Source organism: Oncorhynchus nerka, linkage group LG7, assembly GCF_034236695.1.
Source record: "Oncorhynchus nerka isolate Pitt River linkage group LG7, Oner_Uvic_2.0, whole genome shotgun sequence".
In the NCBI taxonomy this organism is placed as follows: domain Eukaryota; kingdom Metazoa; phylum Chordata; class Actinopteri; order Salmoniformes; family Salmonidae; genus Oncorhynchus; species Oncorhynchus nerka.
The window spans coordinates 25694486-25712163 of record NC_088402.1 but is presented as its reverse complement, the minus strand read 5'-3'; the positions used below and the strand labels follow the sequence as shown (position 1 = coordinate 25712163).

The 17678-nt window shown below is 41.9% G+C and overlaps 1 protein-coding gene across 2 annotated transcripts; it reads right to left on the bottom strand.

The window, feature by feature from the left end:
* Positions 1–2419: 2419 nt before the first annotated feature.
* Positions 2420–17211, bottom strand: slc9a1b (solute carrier family 9 member A1b). 2 transcript variants are annotated; one of them, XM_029663023.2, is made up of 13 exons: positions 16553–17211; positions 13941–14174; positions 12986–13212; positions 10589–10839; positions 10178–10395; positions 9785–9984; positions 8757–8846; positions 6870–6940; positions 6513–6680; positions 5821–5917; positions 5457–5582; positions 4880–4955; positions 2420–3574 (listed from the first exon to the last, which is right to left on the bottom strand). In XM_029663023.2, the coding sequence occupies exons 1-13, from the start codon at positions 16806–16808 to the stop codon at positions 3318–3320; spliced, it is 2271 nt and encodes a 756-aa protein (XP_029518883.2). In that variant the 5' UTR covers positions 16809–17211; the 3' UTR covers positions 2420–3317. The 2 variants fall into 2 exon arrangements, with proteins under 2 accessions (XP_029518883.2, XP_029518885.2); XM_029663025.2 differs by having other exon boundaries at positions 3453–3566.
* Between the last annotated feature and the right edge of the window lie 467 nt (positions 17212–17678).

Sequence of the window (17678 nt, the reverse complement as noted above, 5' to 3'; positions counted from 1 at the left end):
ACTGTGGTTGTATTAGACTGCATAATTGCATTGGGGGCATACAGTACCTTCAGAAAGTATTCATACCCCTTGACTTATTCCACATTTTGTTGTTACAGCCTGAATTCAAATAGAAAGATTTTTTTTCACCCATCTACACACAATACCCCATAGCGACAAAGTGAAAACATGTTTTTAGACATTTTTGCCAATGTATTGAAAATTAAAAACAGACATCTCTAATTTGCATAAGTATTCACACCCCTGAGTCAATACTTTGTAGACGCACCTTTAGCAGCGATGACAGCTATGAGTCTTTTCACTCTAAAATGTGCAGTTTGTCACACAACACAATGCCACATATGTTTCAAGTTTTGAGGAAGCGTGCAATTGGCATGCTGACTGCAGGAATGTCCACCAGAGCTGTTGCCAGAGAATTTAATGTTAATTTCTCTACCATAAGCCGCCTCCAACATTGTTTTGGAGAATTTGGCAGTACGTCCAACCGGCCTCACAACCGCAGACCACATATATGGCGTCATGTGGGTGAGCAGTTTGCTGATGTCAACTTTGTGAACAGTGCCCCCATGGTGACAGTGGGGATATGGTAATGGCAGGCATAAGCTACGGACAACGAACACAATTGCATTTTAGCAATGGCAATTTGAATGCACAAAAATACCGTGACGAGATCCTGAGGTCCCATTGTGAGACCCATTTTGTAAGGTATCTGTGACCAACATATGCATATCTGTATTCCCAATCATGGGAAATCAATAGATTAGGGCCTAATGAATTTATTTCAATTGACTGATTTCCTCATATGAACTGTAACTCAGTAATATCAATGAATTTTGCATGGTGCATTTATATTTTTGTTCAGTATAGTAATACAATTGCAAAATCTTCTCTCTGCCCCATGGCAAAAAGTGTAGAATTGCAGCAAACTTGCTTTAAAACTGCAACATTTTCTCTAATGCCTATGGAAAAATGTTGAATTACAGGAAATGAACTCTTAAACTTCTCTCTGCTGTCAAGAGGAGTGCTGCACAAATGTTTAGCTAGCAAGGCGGGAGGGTGGGGCCCTCCAATAAAATGTCACTTACTCACAGTCTTTCTCTCACTAACCCACTCTTAATTTCACTTCAATTTAAAGTCTTTATTGGCATGGGAAACATATGTTAACATTGCCAAAGCAAATGAAGTAGATAATAAACAAAAGTACAATAAACAATTAAACATTACACTCACAAAAGTTCCAAAATAAAGACATTTCAAATGTCATATGTGCAAATAGTTAAAGTACAAAAGGGAAAATCAATAAACATGGGTTGTATTTACAATGGTGTTTGTTCTTCACTGGTTGCCCTTTTCTTGTGGCAACAGGTCACATATCTTGCTGCTGTGATGGCACACTGTGGTATTTCACCAAATCAAAATTGGGTTCATTTTCAATTTGTGGGTATGTGTAATCTTTATTTTTTATTATGGGGGAAATGTGTCTAGTATGGTCATACATTTCGCAGGAGGTTAGAAAGTGCAGCTCAGTTTCCACCTAATTTTGTGGGCAGTGTGCACATAGCCTATCTTATCTTGAGAGCCAGGTCTGCCTATGGCGGCCTTTCTCAATACCAAGGCTATGCTCACTGAATCTGTACATAGGCAAAGCTTTCCTTAATTTTGTGTCAGTCACAGTGGTCAGGTATTCTGCCACTGTGTATTCTCTGTTTAGGGCCAAATAACATTCTAGTTTGCTCTGTTTTTTGGTAAATTCTTTCCAATTTGTCAAGTAATTATCTTTTTTTTTCTCATATGGTTGGGTCTAATTGTGTTGCTGTCCTGGGGCTCTGTGGGGTGTGTTTGTGAACGGAGCCCCAGGACCAGCTTGCTTAGGGGGCTCTTCTCCAGGTTCATCTCTCTGTAGGTGATGGCTTTGTTATGGAAGGTTTGGGAATCGCTTCCTTTTAGGTGGTTGTAGAATTTAACGGCTCTTTTCTGGATTTTGATAATTAGAGGGTATCGGCCTGCTCTGCATTTATTTGGTGTTTTACGTTGTACACACAGGATATTTTAGTCTCAATTTGGTGTTTGTCTGACTGCCGAACCATGAAGGGCAATGAGTTATATTACTGATCCAAGTATTTTTAGCCAGATCCTAATTGATATGTCAAATTGTATGTTCTTTTTAATGGCACATGCTCGCAGCTTTGTGGAAGTTACTTGTGACGCTGATGTTTAGGTCGGGGTATAGTTTTTTGTGTGCTCTAGGGCAACAGTGTCTAGATGAAATTTGTATTTGTGGTCCTGGCAACTGGCCCTTTCTCTCTCACCCCCTCCTCTCTCTCATCAATTTCAGGCTTTGGCTACATACTGACCCCTGATGGCAGTATATCTTAATTATTTTACCACAAATCTCACTATTAAAATATCCAACAAAATATTTGTATTTTATGACCACTTTATTGTTAAACTCAGTCAGGAAGTCATCTTAATTTCTGATGCATATTATCTGTAAAGCTTGTTTTACCTCTCAGTACAAACTGCTAACAATTCAACCCATTTCAAATAGGCCTGCATTGTCTTTCTTATAAAAAATTATTCAACTTGGCAACTTCCTTTTTTTAGACAATCACTTACAAGTCTAAATGGATTTTGACCGCTTCAGACCCAAATACAGTGGAGACAAGGTATGAGTGCGATTACTTTGAGTGATATGCAATCTATTTTGCTACTTGCTTCCAATGAAAAGGCTTTTATCCAGTCAAAAGACATACTGGAAATTGCAATTGTATTTATATAGTTACCAGGAGTGTGTTTTCTGGCTGCTAAGGGTAGTTGGCCAGCTACCCTGTGATGCAGTCCCTGAGAAAACATATTTAATATTCATGTGAATAAAGTGAATGAGAAGCACTATCATGTGAAAACGTATTAAGACAGAAGTGCTAACAAACACCTACATTCCTCTCTCTAAAAGGAAGCCGTGATTTTACATAACAAAAAAACATTTAAAAAAATATCTGAAACACAAACAAATCTTGAGTCATGATTTCATGATATTGAAGAATGGTTCAAGAAAAATTGGTACGTGAACCTTTGGCAAATTATTCACATTATATTACATCAAAAATACCAAAGAACAAGGACCCAAATATGAGAAATACAACAACAACGGCACAGAGATAAATTAGAAATGTCCTTCGATAGATGAGATACTTTGAGATGTTGCCATAGAAAAATCTCCATCTCATACAAGTAAGTGCCAGAGGAGAATTAAGGAATAGTGGAATCCGATTATTCTCCTCATTCTCCTCATTTGAAGCGCTGTTAAAAGATGTTCTTTAACAGGACATGAAGGGATCGTCGTCCTCCTTGTCTTTATTGGGACCGGGGTCGCTTAGACAGCGTGCTAGTCTCTGGTAGTCCAGTTCGCCCTGGTGGTTGTCTGACGCATTACCCCTGGGTCCTTCTATGTCTGCTTTCAGGCTAGGCCTCTTGGGTACCTCCTCCTCTAGGCTGACAGCGTCAGGTGTGCTGGCAGGGGAAGGCTGCTCAAAGTGGACAGTAGGGAAACTGTCAGCACTGAAAACCTGGTTGTCTTGAAGAAAGAAAGTATTATTAACCAGAGCTGGGCAGAAAATAGTTGTATTTTGTAGTTTATTTTAAAATACCTACTTTTCAAATACTCAAGGTAGTCAAATATAGTTAACTAAAAGGCAACTAGTTTATTTGATATTCAAATACAGGTTTCAGAAAAACCAATAATATTTGGAAGTATTTTGAATAGATCTCAGAAAACCAAATAATAAAAAGCTATTTGAATATTATTGAACATTATTTAAAATTCTTTATTTGGTGGCTTCCAAATATTTGATTAAGAACCAAAAAACTACAACAGTTAGTTGAAATAGTCTAAATATATGATCAATAACACATGGTTTGGAGGGCTCTTAAATATGAATCTTAATATTGCCTATAGCCTAGAGTTGAATACGAGAGGGACATCGAATCTCAACATCACAGTAGACCAATTTTTCAGCTCCAAAATGACAAACAAATATATGTTCGTAATGAGTGAAACATAAGGTAGAGTAACACTTGACAACTTCTTATACATGTGTAGTAACTTTGATTATTACAATAGCAACATTGTTGATACCTAACTTTGGAAATTGCTTTATAATTGCACAATAATGGAGATATTACATAAGTGGGATAAGTAAATCACTATTCCTTGTGTACAGTAGTTACAAAAACTCAGCTCATTGCTGTGCAAATAAAATGCAATTGCCAAAGTATTATGTAACATGGTAATACATGTTGCTACAAATGTAATTACAGTTTTATTACACAAGAACAGCTAAATGTTAAGTGTTACTGAGAATGCTAACAGTAACAAAATATGGCTATTCAGTGTCAAAGGAAACAAATATCCCAAAATTGCCATCTTGTGAGATTGTGTGTGCTCTATAGTTTCAAAAAACTAGTTGCTTTCTCAGATCTGTACAAGTACATTTAGAAAAGTAGTCATTTTTGGGGATCTGTATATTTGAAGTAACTATTTGTTTCCCTCAAAAAAATTGTTACTTTCCACACAGCATAATTACAACTAGTTATCCCAGGTCTGTTATCAACACTTACGTTACAAATCTGAACTCTTTTTACTGCATATTTATATTGAATATAACAACATAATATGCATATATACAGGGGCACGTTTTTTAGGAATTATAACCGTTTCAGTGACAGACAGAAGCAACAAGACACAAAACAGAAGAAAATTGTCAGAAACAGGGAGGTACTATCTGAACTCAGTCCAATAAGAAATGCTTGTTTTCATTCTACAATATTGTGCTGCGGTGTGCCCTGATGAATACGACCCAGGTGTGTTAGACTGACAGACCTGATTCAAACCTGACTCGCCTGACTCCAGGCCTAGGTGACTCCCGGTTGGCTGGAACAGTGAGGTAGTGGCTCATCTGCAGAAACAATATTGTTACAACGTCAATATGCTTCATTATTGCAATGAGGCAAAATCTCTGCAAGGTTGGAGACATAGCCGTGGTCAAGAAAGAACACTGGACTGGGGTCTATTCCAAACACTGACCCTCCTCTCCATCACACCGCCCCTCCCTCTCAATCACACCGACCCTCCCTCTCAATCACACCGACCCTCCCTCTCAATCACACCGACCCTCCCTCTCAATCACACCGACCCTCCCTCTCAATCACACCGACCCTCCCTCTCAATCACACCGACCCTCCCTCTCCATCACACCGACCCTCCCTCTCCATCACACCTACCCTCCCTCTCCATCACACTTACCCTCCCTCTCCATCACACTTACCCTCCCTCTCCATCACACTTACCCTCCCTCTCCATCACACTTACCCTCCCTCTCCATCACACTTACCCTCCCTCTCCATCACACTTACCCTCCCTCTCCATCACACTTACCCTCCCTCTCCATCACACTTACCCTCCTCTCCATCACACTGACCCTCCTCTCCATCTCCATCTTAGTCTTCCGTAGGCGCACCTCGCTCACGTTGTCTTCCTCATCGGCGTCAAACAGAGTGTGTCTGCTGTAGGATCTGCTGCGCATCTGGGGAAACAAGGAACTGGATGTGAAAATGGTGTTGCTTGGTGCCCGGGGATAATAGCTAAGAGAAACTGTAACAGAGCTCTGTCTGACACATAAAGAGACATCATACGTTACTCTAAAAAAAGAGGCATGGCGGGTATGCCTGTGTGTATATTCTGTTTTTCTATCTTCCTCAGGTGGCAAACCTAATTCCCCTTCAGACATTCAATTTCAACCAAATTCCTTTATTATAACTGACTTTTTGCTTGTTGTTCTGCAGGTTGGCCCTCAGGATCCTTCTGATCTCTTCCTCCCGTTTCTTAGAGACCCGTGGAATCGCTCTGGGCTGGATGTTCCTTGGGAGACACAGATCAAAGATATGACCAAAATTGCCATCACACCACAGTCACGAACAGACAGGCCACTTGTAGCCTAGTTCCAGGTCGGTTTGTACGGTCTTGCCAACTCCTGTCACACCGCATGACAGATCTGGGACTAGGTTAAGGATCTAACAGAGTACCACATGTGTACATGTACACACAGCAGTGTTCTAGAACATTGGACTGTTGGCTTTAAAACTTTTCAAATTCTCACTGCAGCTCAAGCTATTTCGTCAACTGTCAACACATTCAACACAAATGAATAGAGGATGTGTACCAGAGACACGTTGGTTGGAAATTGTGGGGAGGTGCGCATTCAGGCTGTGTCCACCGCAGATGGTGGTCTGAAAGCTGCGTAGCTATGTCACAATGGGACGCTGGACGATCGGGTCCTAGCGTCTGTGGACTATGATTTAAGCTTAAGCCAACAGTGGCCTCTGGTGGAGAGGAACGGATTTGGACAGTAATGGGCCCTTACTCTTACTGCACGGATGATATGCACAAAGGACAGGTTGCACTCCAGGGGTTAAAAATAAGTATATCTTAAACAGAAATAGGAGGCATTACTTACTGCATGGAGATGGTGGAGGGCAGAACTGAGGGCAGCTGACCACTCTCCACCATCATAATAGCCTGCTTCAGCTCCATCTTGCGGTAGAAGGCGATCAACTCAGGCTCCTTAAAGTTCTCGCCCGCTATAAGCCACCTCTTCACGTAGGTCTTGTTGAAGCGGTTAAGCCTGATATGAGGAATGGAAAGAGGGAAAAACAGAACAAAAAGGAGATGGATGGAGAGAGAGAGAGAGATCAAAATAGAGATAAAGAGGAAGAGAGTTCATGATGTGTGAAGAATAAAATGGCTGCTTTATTCCCCAAAATGATATCAATCCTTTTAATATGTTTATTTCACAGTGGCATGGGATCCATACTTCTCCTTCCAGTGATAATGCCCATAATGGCCACAGACACCCTCAACTCCTGTGAGGAGATGGTCCAGGAACTAAGAGAGAAAATTAGGTGTTTACAAAGTCTCTGATTAACCATGCATTTAATTTAGTGTAATATGTAAGGACCCATACTACAGTATAATAATACTGCTTGTCACCCAGGTGTAATATCTAGTGGACAGACGTATGGTTGAAGTCGGAAGTTTACATACACTTAGGTTGTAGTCATTAAAACTTGTTTTTCAACCACTCCAGAAATTTCTTGTTAACAAACTACAGTTTTGGCAAGTCGGTTAGGACATCTACTTTGTGCAAGCCATGTCATTTTTCCAACAATTGTTGACAGATTATTTCACTGTATCACAATTCCAGTGGGTTAGAAGTTTACATACACTAGGTTGACTGTGCCTTTAAACAGCTTGGAAAATTCCAGAAAATTATGTCATGGCTTCAGAAGCTTCTGATAGGCTAATTGATATCATTTGTGTCAATTGGAGGTGTACCTGTGGATATATTTCAAGGCCTACCTTCAAACTCAGTGTCTCTTTGCTTGACATCATGGGAAAATCAAAAAAAAAAATCAGCCAAGACCTCAGAAAAAAATTGTAGACCTCCACAAATCTGGTTCATCCTTGGGAGCAATTTCCAAACGCCTGAAGGTACCACGTTCATCTGTACAAACAATAGTACGCAAGTATAAACACCATGGGCCCACGCAGCTGTCATACCTCACAGGAAGGAGTTGCGTTTTGTCTCCTAGAGATGAACGTACTTTGGTGCGAAAAGTGCAAATCAATCACAGAACAACAACCAAGGACCCCGTGAAGATGCTGGAGGAAACCGGTACAAAAGTATCTATATCCACAGTAAAACGAGTCCTATATCGACATAACCTGAAAGGCTACTCAGCGAGGAAGAAACAACTGCTCCAAAACCGCCATAAAAAATCCAGACTACGGTTTGCAACTGCACATGCGGACAAAGATCGTACTTTTTGGAGAAATGTCCTCTGGTCTGATGAAACAAAAATAGAACTGTTTGGCCATAATGAACTTCGTTATGTTTGGAGGACAAAGGGGGAGGCTTGCAAGCCGAAAAACTCCATACCAACCACGAAGCACGGGGGTGGCAGCATCATGTTGTGGGGGTGCTTTGCTGCAGGAGGGATTGGTGCACTTCACAAAATAGATGGCATCACGAGGGAGGAAAATTATGTGGCTATATTGAAGCAACATCTCAAGACATCAGTCAGGAAGTTAAAGCTTGGTCGCAAATGGGTCTTCCAAATGGACAATGACCATAAGCATACTTCCAAAGTTGTGGCAAAATGGCTTAAGGACAACAAAGTCAAGGTATTGGAGTGGCCATCACAAAGCCCTGACCTCAATCCCATAGAAATGTTGTGGGCAGAACTGAAAAAGTGTGTGCGAGCAAGGAGGCCTACAAACCTCACTCAGTTACACCAGCTCTGTCAGGAGGAATGGGCCAAAATTCCCCCACCTTATTGTGGGAAGCTTGTTGGAAGGCTACCCGAAACATTTGACCCAAGTTAAAGAATTGAAAGGCAATGCTACCAAAACCTAATTGAGTGTATGTAAACTTCTGACCCACTGGGAATGTGATGAAAGAAATAAAAGCTGAAATAAATCATTCTCTACTGTTATTCTGACATTTCACATTCAAAAATAAAGTGGTGATCTAACTGACCTAAGACAGGGAATTTTTACAATAATTAAATGTCAGGATTTAAAAAAAACTGAGTTTAAATGTATTTGGCTAAGGTGTATGTAAACTTCCGACTTCAACTGTACGTAACATAAATAGGTGATGCTGCTTTGCAAGATTTTGGTTCTGGGATTCCGAGATTACCTCTGTGTGAATCTCCTCATTGATGGAAGGCTTGCTCTCCTTCTTCTTCTTCACAGCAAGTAGCTCAACCAAGGGCCTGATTGTCATACCCTGAAAACACCCAGAAAAGCAGTAGTTAGTTGTAAAGTGAACCTTGTCTATACAAGCAGGTCAAAGTGTTCCATTTCACTTTTTCAGAGATTTACAGTAACATTTTGGAGCAGAGTCAAGGAATGTTTGAACTTCAGAGTAGGGGTGTCAAAAACTTATTCCATGGAGAGGCAAACATCTGTTGATTTTTGTTATTTCCTTGAATTTCAACACCCAGACAACCAGGTGTGGGAAGTTCCTAACTAATCAGTAACCTTAATTGCTCAATCAAGAACAATGGATGATCAAAAACCTCCAGACACTCGACTCCACATGGAATGAGTTTGACACCTACGCTTTAGGGCAGTGTTTCCCAACTCCAGTACCTCCAACAGCAGTGAGGTAAAGTACTTAAAGAAAAGTACTACTCAAGTCATTTGTGGGGGTATCTATACTTCACAATTTCTATTTTTGAAAACTTTTACTTCATTACATTCCTAAAGAAAATAATTTACTTTTTACTCAATACATTTTCCCTGACACCCAAAAGTACTCATTACATTTTGAAATGCTTAGCAGGACAGGAAAATTGTCCAATTCATACACTTATCAGGAGAATATCCCTGGTCATACTTGCTGCCTCTGATCTGGCAGACTCACTAAACACAAATGCTTTGGAGTAAGCCCCTGGTTATCCATAAATAAATAAAAATGGGAGAAAATTGGTTTGCTTCATATAAGGAATTGTATATTATTTATACTTATACTTTTGATACTTAAGTATATTTTAGAAATTACATTTACCTTTCATACTTAAGTACATTTAGACCCAAATACTTTTAGACTTTCACTCAAATAGTATTTTACTGAGTGACTTTCACAAAAAAAGTGTACTGTTGGGGTTATTGGAGGTGTTGGGAAGCACTGCTTTAGAGCATCATTCAGATTATCTGCCTCACCTGCACAAACACAGTAAAGAAAATGACAGTGATGATTGCTGTCAGGAACAAGTTCCTCATTTGGTGACTATTTGACAGCAGGTATCCCAGGGAGAAAGCTATGGCCCCTCGCAGGCCACCGTAGGCCACAATGAACTGGTCCTTTTTGGTCAACTTGACAATACGGAATTTGTTTATGATGAATGTAAGGCCAATCACACCTGTAATACACAGACAGATAAAATAAATACATTTTTCCCCAAGTATAAATGAAACGGATGAAAAACTTTATACTTTAATGTTAGTGTATTTACATTTTGGTTTTTAACATTTTATTCCACATTTATATGTCATCTGTTTTACTGTAACTTTTATGGAAATCTTTAAAGAATTAGCATTTTGCATAATACTGACCCAGTACTCGTGACACCAGACAGAGGATGACGGTGGTGATGACGAAGGTCCAGTTCCAGGCATGTGGCCCTGCCACCGTGGACACGCCCAGGAAGATGAAGATGAGTGTCTCGCTCACGCTGCTCCACATCTTCAGGAAGTACTTGATGGTGGTGTAGGACTTGTGGGATATGTTGGCCTCCACATAGGGCCGCATCACAACCCCACATGCTATCAAACTACGGAAGGTAGTACAAGACCATTTTCATTGTGACTTCATGTTAATTTGTCAGTTCAACTTATAGCATGATGTACTACAGTAACCATAATGCTCCATGTAACATACTGAAGCCAACCGAATGGTGTCCCGTCTCCTTAATGTCCCATCTCCCAAATCAATACACATCTGTTCTCTGTCAAATAGCTACTTACGCCATGATACCAGAGAGATGGAACATCTCGGAGGAAAGGTAGGCCATGTAGCTGTATAGGAAGACGAAAAGGGGTTCGATGACGCGGGTGTGAGAGGTGAAACGAGAGGTGAAGGCTGCCAAGAAGCCGTATATGGCCCCCACCAGGACCCCTCCTAGGGACACCACGAAGAAACACACCACGCCTAGGAACACATCCAATACAGTGACCGTCCCCACTTTGGAGAACTCCTCAAACAGGTTGTACAGAACCTGCATGGAGGGACGAAGGAGGGGTCAGTGGAAATTCGCAGAGATGTGTTTGTGAGTCCCAAATGGCACCCTACATAAGGGATAGTGTGCCATTTGGGACACAGACTATATGTCCAGGAAATAGCCATATTCAATCAACTAGATGTAGCTATAGTTGTCGATTTGATTCTGCTTCACGTTATCCTTGATCAGGCTTGATTTCAAGCAAAGGGTCCTCTAACCACTACACCAGTATATCCCTACACCCGTGTTATATGCTGAGACACATTATCCATTTGCTTCACGTTACCTATTGGTTGAATGGTAACATGATTATACATGGTATGCAAACAACATGTGGACTATCTATATGGTATCCTTCAGACAAACTCAAGATACTAGGGTCGAGTCCCAAATGGTACCCTAGTCCTAGTATATAGTGAACTACTTTTGACTAGTAGTGGTTGCACTATGTAGGGAATAAGGTGCCATTTGGGATGCACCCTAGCTGGCATCAGCCCCTCTCAGCTCTTCAGTCTTTTGGAACACTGAGGCCATTATCACCGCCAGGCAGTAAATACCCTCCCATTGCTTTACTGCTCCATTAAACCAACATCCTGTTTGGGTGATAGCTGAATCAGTGGTCCGGGTTGGCATAGTCAGAACCATTTGGCTGAGTAATATCTACACCTGCCAAAAGCACCTAAACTGCTATTAATAGATGTTTACACATACAGTGAGCCGGTGAGTGAGCCACAGTCAAATGCCATCTACACTATATGACCAAAAGTATGTGGACACCTGCTCGTCGAACATCTCATTTCAAAATCATGGGAATTAATATGGAGTTGGTCCCCCCCTTTGCTGCTATAACAGCCTCCACTCTTCTGGGAAGGCTTTCCACTAGATGTTGGAACATTTCTGCGGGGACTTGCTTCCATTCAGCTACAAGAGCATTAGTGAGGTCGGGCACTGATGTTGAGCGATTAGGCCTGGCTCACAGTTGGTGTTCTAATTCATGCCAAAGGTGTTCGATGGGGTTGAGGTCCGGGCTCTGTGTAGGCCAGTACTTCCACAACAATCTCAACAAACCATTTTCTGTATGGACCTCGCTTTGTGCATGGGGGCATTGTCATGCTGAAACAGGAAAGGGCCTTCCCCAAACTGTTGCCACAAAGTTGGAAGCACTTTACAGTTAGCACTATGCATTTGGGCAGATAGCGTTCTCCTGGCATCCACCAAACCCAGATTCGTTCGTCGGACTACCAGATGGTGAAGCGTGATTCATCACTCCAGAGAACGTGTTTCCACTGCTCCAGAGTCCAATGGCGTCGAGCTTTACACCCCTCCAGCCGATGCTAGGCATTGCACATGGAACTCGTAGTGAGTGTTGCAAACGAGGACAGATGATTTTTATGCGCTACGCACTTCAGCACTCGCCGATCCCGTTCTGTGAGCTTGTGTAGTCTACCACTTTGCGTTGTTGCTCCTAGACGTTTTCACTTCACAATAACAGCACTTACAATTGACCGGGGCAGCTCTAGCAGGGCAGAAGTTTGACTAACTGACTAGCCAATGTTTGTCTATGGAGATTGCATGGCGGTGTGCTCGATTTTATATACCTGTCAACAACGAGTGTGGCTGAAATAGCCGAATCCCAAAATTTGAAGGGGTGTCCACATACTTTTGTATATATTGTGTACCTTACAGTTAGCCGCTAGCAGAGAGGAAAGTGCTCCATCATGGTTAATAGAAAATGGATTATGCTCATTCTCCTCAGCTGTGAGAACACTGGCTGCCTGTTAAGCGGGGTGGCTGGTGGCGTTAGCCACGGGTCTGGAAATGAACACTAAATTTACACAGCTGGCATTGGAATAAAGTAACAAAACAGCTCCTGTCATGTTAACTTGAGTTGATGGAAACAAGCAAACAATGTACACAGAAAGAGAAATGCAGCAACTGCGTGAACTAACAGTATCACCCAAAATAAAATTTGGCCTCAAATTTGATTTGTCCCCACTGTGACAAATGACCCCGATGAAGGCGAAGGGCCGAAGCACGCTGGTTTTATCAATCCACTGCCCATAAATAGTTCCTGAATTTCCTCTTGGAAGCACAGTTTTCTGCTCAATTCATGCACCTTGGTTGGAAAACTCTTAACACTCACCACTGTGACAGCATCATTGAGAAGGGACTCCCCAAACACCAGGATGTGAACCAACTCGTTGATATGGATCTCTTCAAACACAGCCAGCACGGCCACGGGGTCCACGGCCGACACGATGGAGCCGAAGAGCAGGCAGGCCAGCAGGTCAACTCCGCTCAGACCGACGCTCTCGATCTGGCACAAGGCGTACAGCAAGCCCCCCATAAAGAAGGCGTTCCACAGGGTACCTAGAAAGAGATAGAAAGAGAATGGCCGTGTCCTAATACCTGTACTTGCATTCTAAATAGTAGGCATTTTGGGTATGAAGGAAAAACATACTTTTATAGTATGTGAAATTTTGAACACTTTAAATGCCAGCTCATTTAGGCTTTTCATCTAGTAGAATTCGCTGCACAATATTGAGGAAGAGAATGGTCTTTCGAGACCCACGTGTGTTTGACAACAGCTGATAATCAGCTGAGGGGATGCGCCGCACCAAAATGAACGAATGGCGGGAATCAACACAATTGCGCATTAGATGAGGCATTCTCAGTAGGAGGAGCTTAGTATGCTGATATTTATTGCTGACTGCATTCGTTTTTAAACAGTACGTTCTAAACAGTATGTAGTATGATTAGTATACACAGTATGCAGTTTAAGTTAGTAGGCAAGCTAGATTTCGGACACGGACAATGGTTTATTTCACTAAAGTGACATTACATGGTATCAATACCAGCAAAGGCAAAATTATTGTATACAAATTACAATTTTCACAAGGGTAGTAGTAGTAGTTCACTAACCATGGCATGACAAGGAGTTTGACATTATAGCACAAACAGATCTGAGACCAGGCTAGGAAATGTGTTTGTGGCAGTTTAACTATATGATATAAATATGATAATATGAAAGTAGCAAATACATCTGTATACAAATTGCACTGGAGGGATAAAGTGCTTAGCAGTCAGTGCTTAGTTACCTATCACCGCAAACACCAAGATGGTGCCCACATTCTCTGTGAAGGGCCGGATCGGCAGGAAGTAGCCAGCATCAAGGATGATGGGAGGGAGGAGGCACAGGAAGAAGAGCTGGGAGTCCAGTACTGGGGGCTCTTCTCCAATCACCTTGATGAGCCCCCCCACTAGCAGCCCCACCACGATCAGCAGGCAGCTCTCTGGGACCACGGCAGACAGACGCGGGATCAGATGGAAACCTAAATGGGGAGACGAGGTAGTTAATGTTATTATAGAGACATATCTGTCTGCTGTACACCAGGGACCGTATTCATAAAGTGTCAGAGTAGGAGTGCTTATCTAGGATCAGGTCCTCCCTGTTTATGTAATCCTATTCATTATGATCTAAAAGGCAAAGCTGATCCTAGATCTTTTCGTTTTTTATTTATGAATACGGTTCTAGGTCAGTAGAAGGCTGTGGGTTCATTACTATGACATTGCTGTGTCCAGGCAAGAATGTGTGCAATTTCCTCCCTATGTTGATATAGCCTCTGTTGCAATTGCCTTCAGATGTGCAATACATTGTATAAAACAAACTGCCTGTAGAAGTGGATATAGTTATTTTAAGTTTACAGTATACACATACAGAGGTGCAACTTAACTCCCCCCTACATTCTGAAATTGCACCTCCTAGCGGTGAGTAGGCTGTTTGGAGTGTTTACCCGACTGGATTAAAAAATATATATATATATATATAATACATTTACGTCCCCCCCACTTCTAAAACCAAAGTTGTTCCCTTGTACACATATAACCACTTAATTATTGGATGAATGAAATGCTCTAATCAGTTAGTTGTGCATCACTGTCTGACATTCTAAGCTCTCATAAAAAATGTAAAAGGCCTTTTTTTAGACCGCTATTTCAGGCAACACACAGGATGCTACTGCACAAGTTGCTAGTCATAGGTCAACCATGCTGGTGCTGCAACTGCAGATAACTTAAACCCAGATATACATTTCTTAGGGCAAGTGGATACAAACAGGAGAACCCTAGTACCACTCCAGTACCTCAAGGGTCTCCGCCTAATGTATGTCTGAGTCCTGGAATGTTATAATTTACTACATCTGGGATGGGCCAAGGGCGTGAAGCACAAAAACCCTACATAACTCACAAGAAGTTCTTGCAAGAAAGGCATTTCACTGTACTTGTGCGCGTGACATTAAAACTCATCAACAGTATGTATCCCCCAAGAGACACACCATTCATTATAACAATAACTGAAGGATAAGGATATTGGGAGACAGTCAGTCTCAATGACTACAGTGTAAATATTTCAGGACTAGGACACTGTTTGAAATTGGTATACTGCTGTATGTGCCACTGTATGCATCAGCCCCCACCAGCTCCTTTCCTCTTTCTGTTATCACAGAGTACAGAAGAGCAGGCTGGCCTTGAGGAGAGAGCTGCTGCTGCAGCAGATAAGTCCAAATCAGCTTCACTTATTGGGCTGGGCCAATGATAGACAGGGAGGGGAAAGCCCCACGGCCAATCACTATCTCCGGCAAGCTGACTCAGAAATGACAACATGTACACGGAAGATCCCTCAATATTGTGTGTCCCAAATGGCACCCTATTCCCTATATAGAGAATATGGTGCCATTTGGGACACAGGGCTATGAGTATACGAAATACAATATGAAATATTTGTGTAGTGTGTATGTCTTTTTCTGAGATGAACAATAGCCTATTTTAAAAGTGAAAGTACAGTCACAGGAAATACATGCAGAACTAGCTACACCCCTAGCGACCCCCTACATCCCTTTAACTCTGGCAGGTCATGATAAAAACTGCTCTCCTCACTCTCATAATTTCCAACTCAAATGTTTGCCAAATCGTGCAGTGTTTAATCCTCAAGTCTCCATTACACTAATCTTATGGAACTTCTGCATCTATTTCTAGTGGTGACTGGTGAGAGGGACAATTGCTTATAAAGTCCATGGTAAGATGCAGTGTCTCATGATCAAAAGTAGGGCTGGAACAATGGGTATGGCTGCAGCAACTTTTACTTATTGGTAATAGTATGGCTTCCAAGCCCAATCCTGTGCCACAAAGAACCAGAGAACGTTGTGCCCACAATACTGTGTAAAAACAGGCAGGGAGCAGGTCTCGAACCCTCGACCTTCTAGCCCGAGGTCCGGCGCGCTATCGACTGTGCGGCAAAAGCATGTTCGTGCGGCAGGGTCGATTTCCGCGTTTATAAACCCAGGGTCGTTACGATACGTTTATAATATCATCCCACTTCTACCACCAATTTAGCGATTAGGAACAAGGTGGGCAAGTCTAACTCCTGTGTCCAAACTCCTTGGCAGGAACTGTAGTATGTTTATAACATTACATTCCTGTCTGAATTGACGAGTTGTAGAGTATTGCAATAATGTCCGTCTAAACGGGTCTGAAGCTTTCAATCAAGTTATCATACCCCCTGAGCAGACAGCTGCAGTGTCATGATGCATGACGCAATGTGACGTTGAGGGGTTTATACTGTGTCATATTAATCCATATCAATTAATGCAGCAGGAGGCTTTCCCAATGTATCACGTTAACATCGTGACAAAAGCAAAGGCTGATTACTCACCAAGTTTCATCAATAAGGCGAGGAGGATCCATAGCGCGATCTCAAAAGGCTTTCGTACGTGTTCGTAATTTACGGCAAGTACAGGAAATGCCTTTTTAGTATTTGTTATATTAGTTAAATGTGAGCCTTCAGTCCCATGCGATTGATATGCAGGGGCAGAGGCTTCAATAGGTAATCCAATGCCCACTAACACAACTAAAACTATTACCAGGAGATCCCTGCGACAGCCAGGAAAGGCACACGAGAATGCCGGCATTTCAAATATGTTAATGATTTATCCCGCTAGCAACTCCAAATCGTCATCCTCCATCAATGCGTCGGAGATGCAGGCAGAAATGAAGATGTAAGGGGAAGTGATGCTGGTGCCATGTTACTGCAGCTGGAGCTTGCACTTTTACGCAGTGCATGTACGGACATCATGCATAGAATATCACGGGGTAAATGTAAAGAAACACCAGTAAAAAGATCCCTGATGAATGAGAGTTAACGCCGGATTTGATGATGATTGTATTCCTCATTAAATGTTTGCGCAGTGTCGTCAAGCGTTGAAGTGTTCACTAATGTGAAAGGCGCAGCTGTTATGTATCAGGCGGAATATCAACTCCCGTTTGTGCCTCATGTCCTCTATTTGGGTTTCATTGGCTGCAATCACACCTCAATGGTTCATACAACCAGCCCAATTCGGTTATTTTCTACTTCTGTGGTTGGCAACCAAAAATGTGCATTACCGCCACCAACTGGAATGGAGTGTGAGTCCATTACAATTTGTGATAAAAAAGATGGACAAATTGCTACTCTTCTGCAGTAAAATCACAATCTGTAAAATCCAGAACATATATTATATATTTTCTGATTTACGTTCCATTTGTGCAGTGCATTGCCTTTAAATTGCTTGACTTGGGTCAAACGTTTCAGGTAACCTTTCACAAGCTTCCTACAATAAGTTGGGTGAATTTTGGCCCATTCCTCCTGACAAAGCTGGTGTAACTGAGTCAGGTTTGTAGGCCTCCTTGCTCACACACTCTACAGGATTTAGGTCAGGGCTTTGTGATGGCCACTCCAATACCTTGACTTTGTTGTCCTTAGGCCATTTTGCCACAACTTTAGAAGTATGCTTGGGGTCATT

Bases quoted from the DNA above. Each gene is read 5' to 3' on its own strand.
- slc9a1b (XM_029663023.2), bottom strand. From the start codon at position 16,808: ATGCCGGCATTCTCGTGTGCCTTTCCTGGCTGTCGCAGGGATCTCCTG. The intron at 10,840-12,985 runs GTGAGTGTTAAG...CCCTCCATGCAG, and splicing joins TCAATGATGCTGTCACAGTG to GTTCTGTACAACCTGTTTGA. The intron at 5,918-6,512 runs GTAAGTAATGCC...GTGTCTCCCAAG, and splicing joins CCCTCCACCATCTCCATGCA to GAACATCCAGCCCAGAGCGA.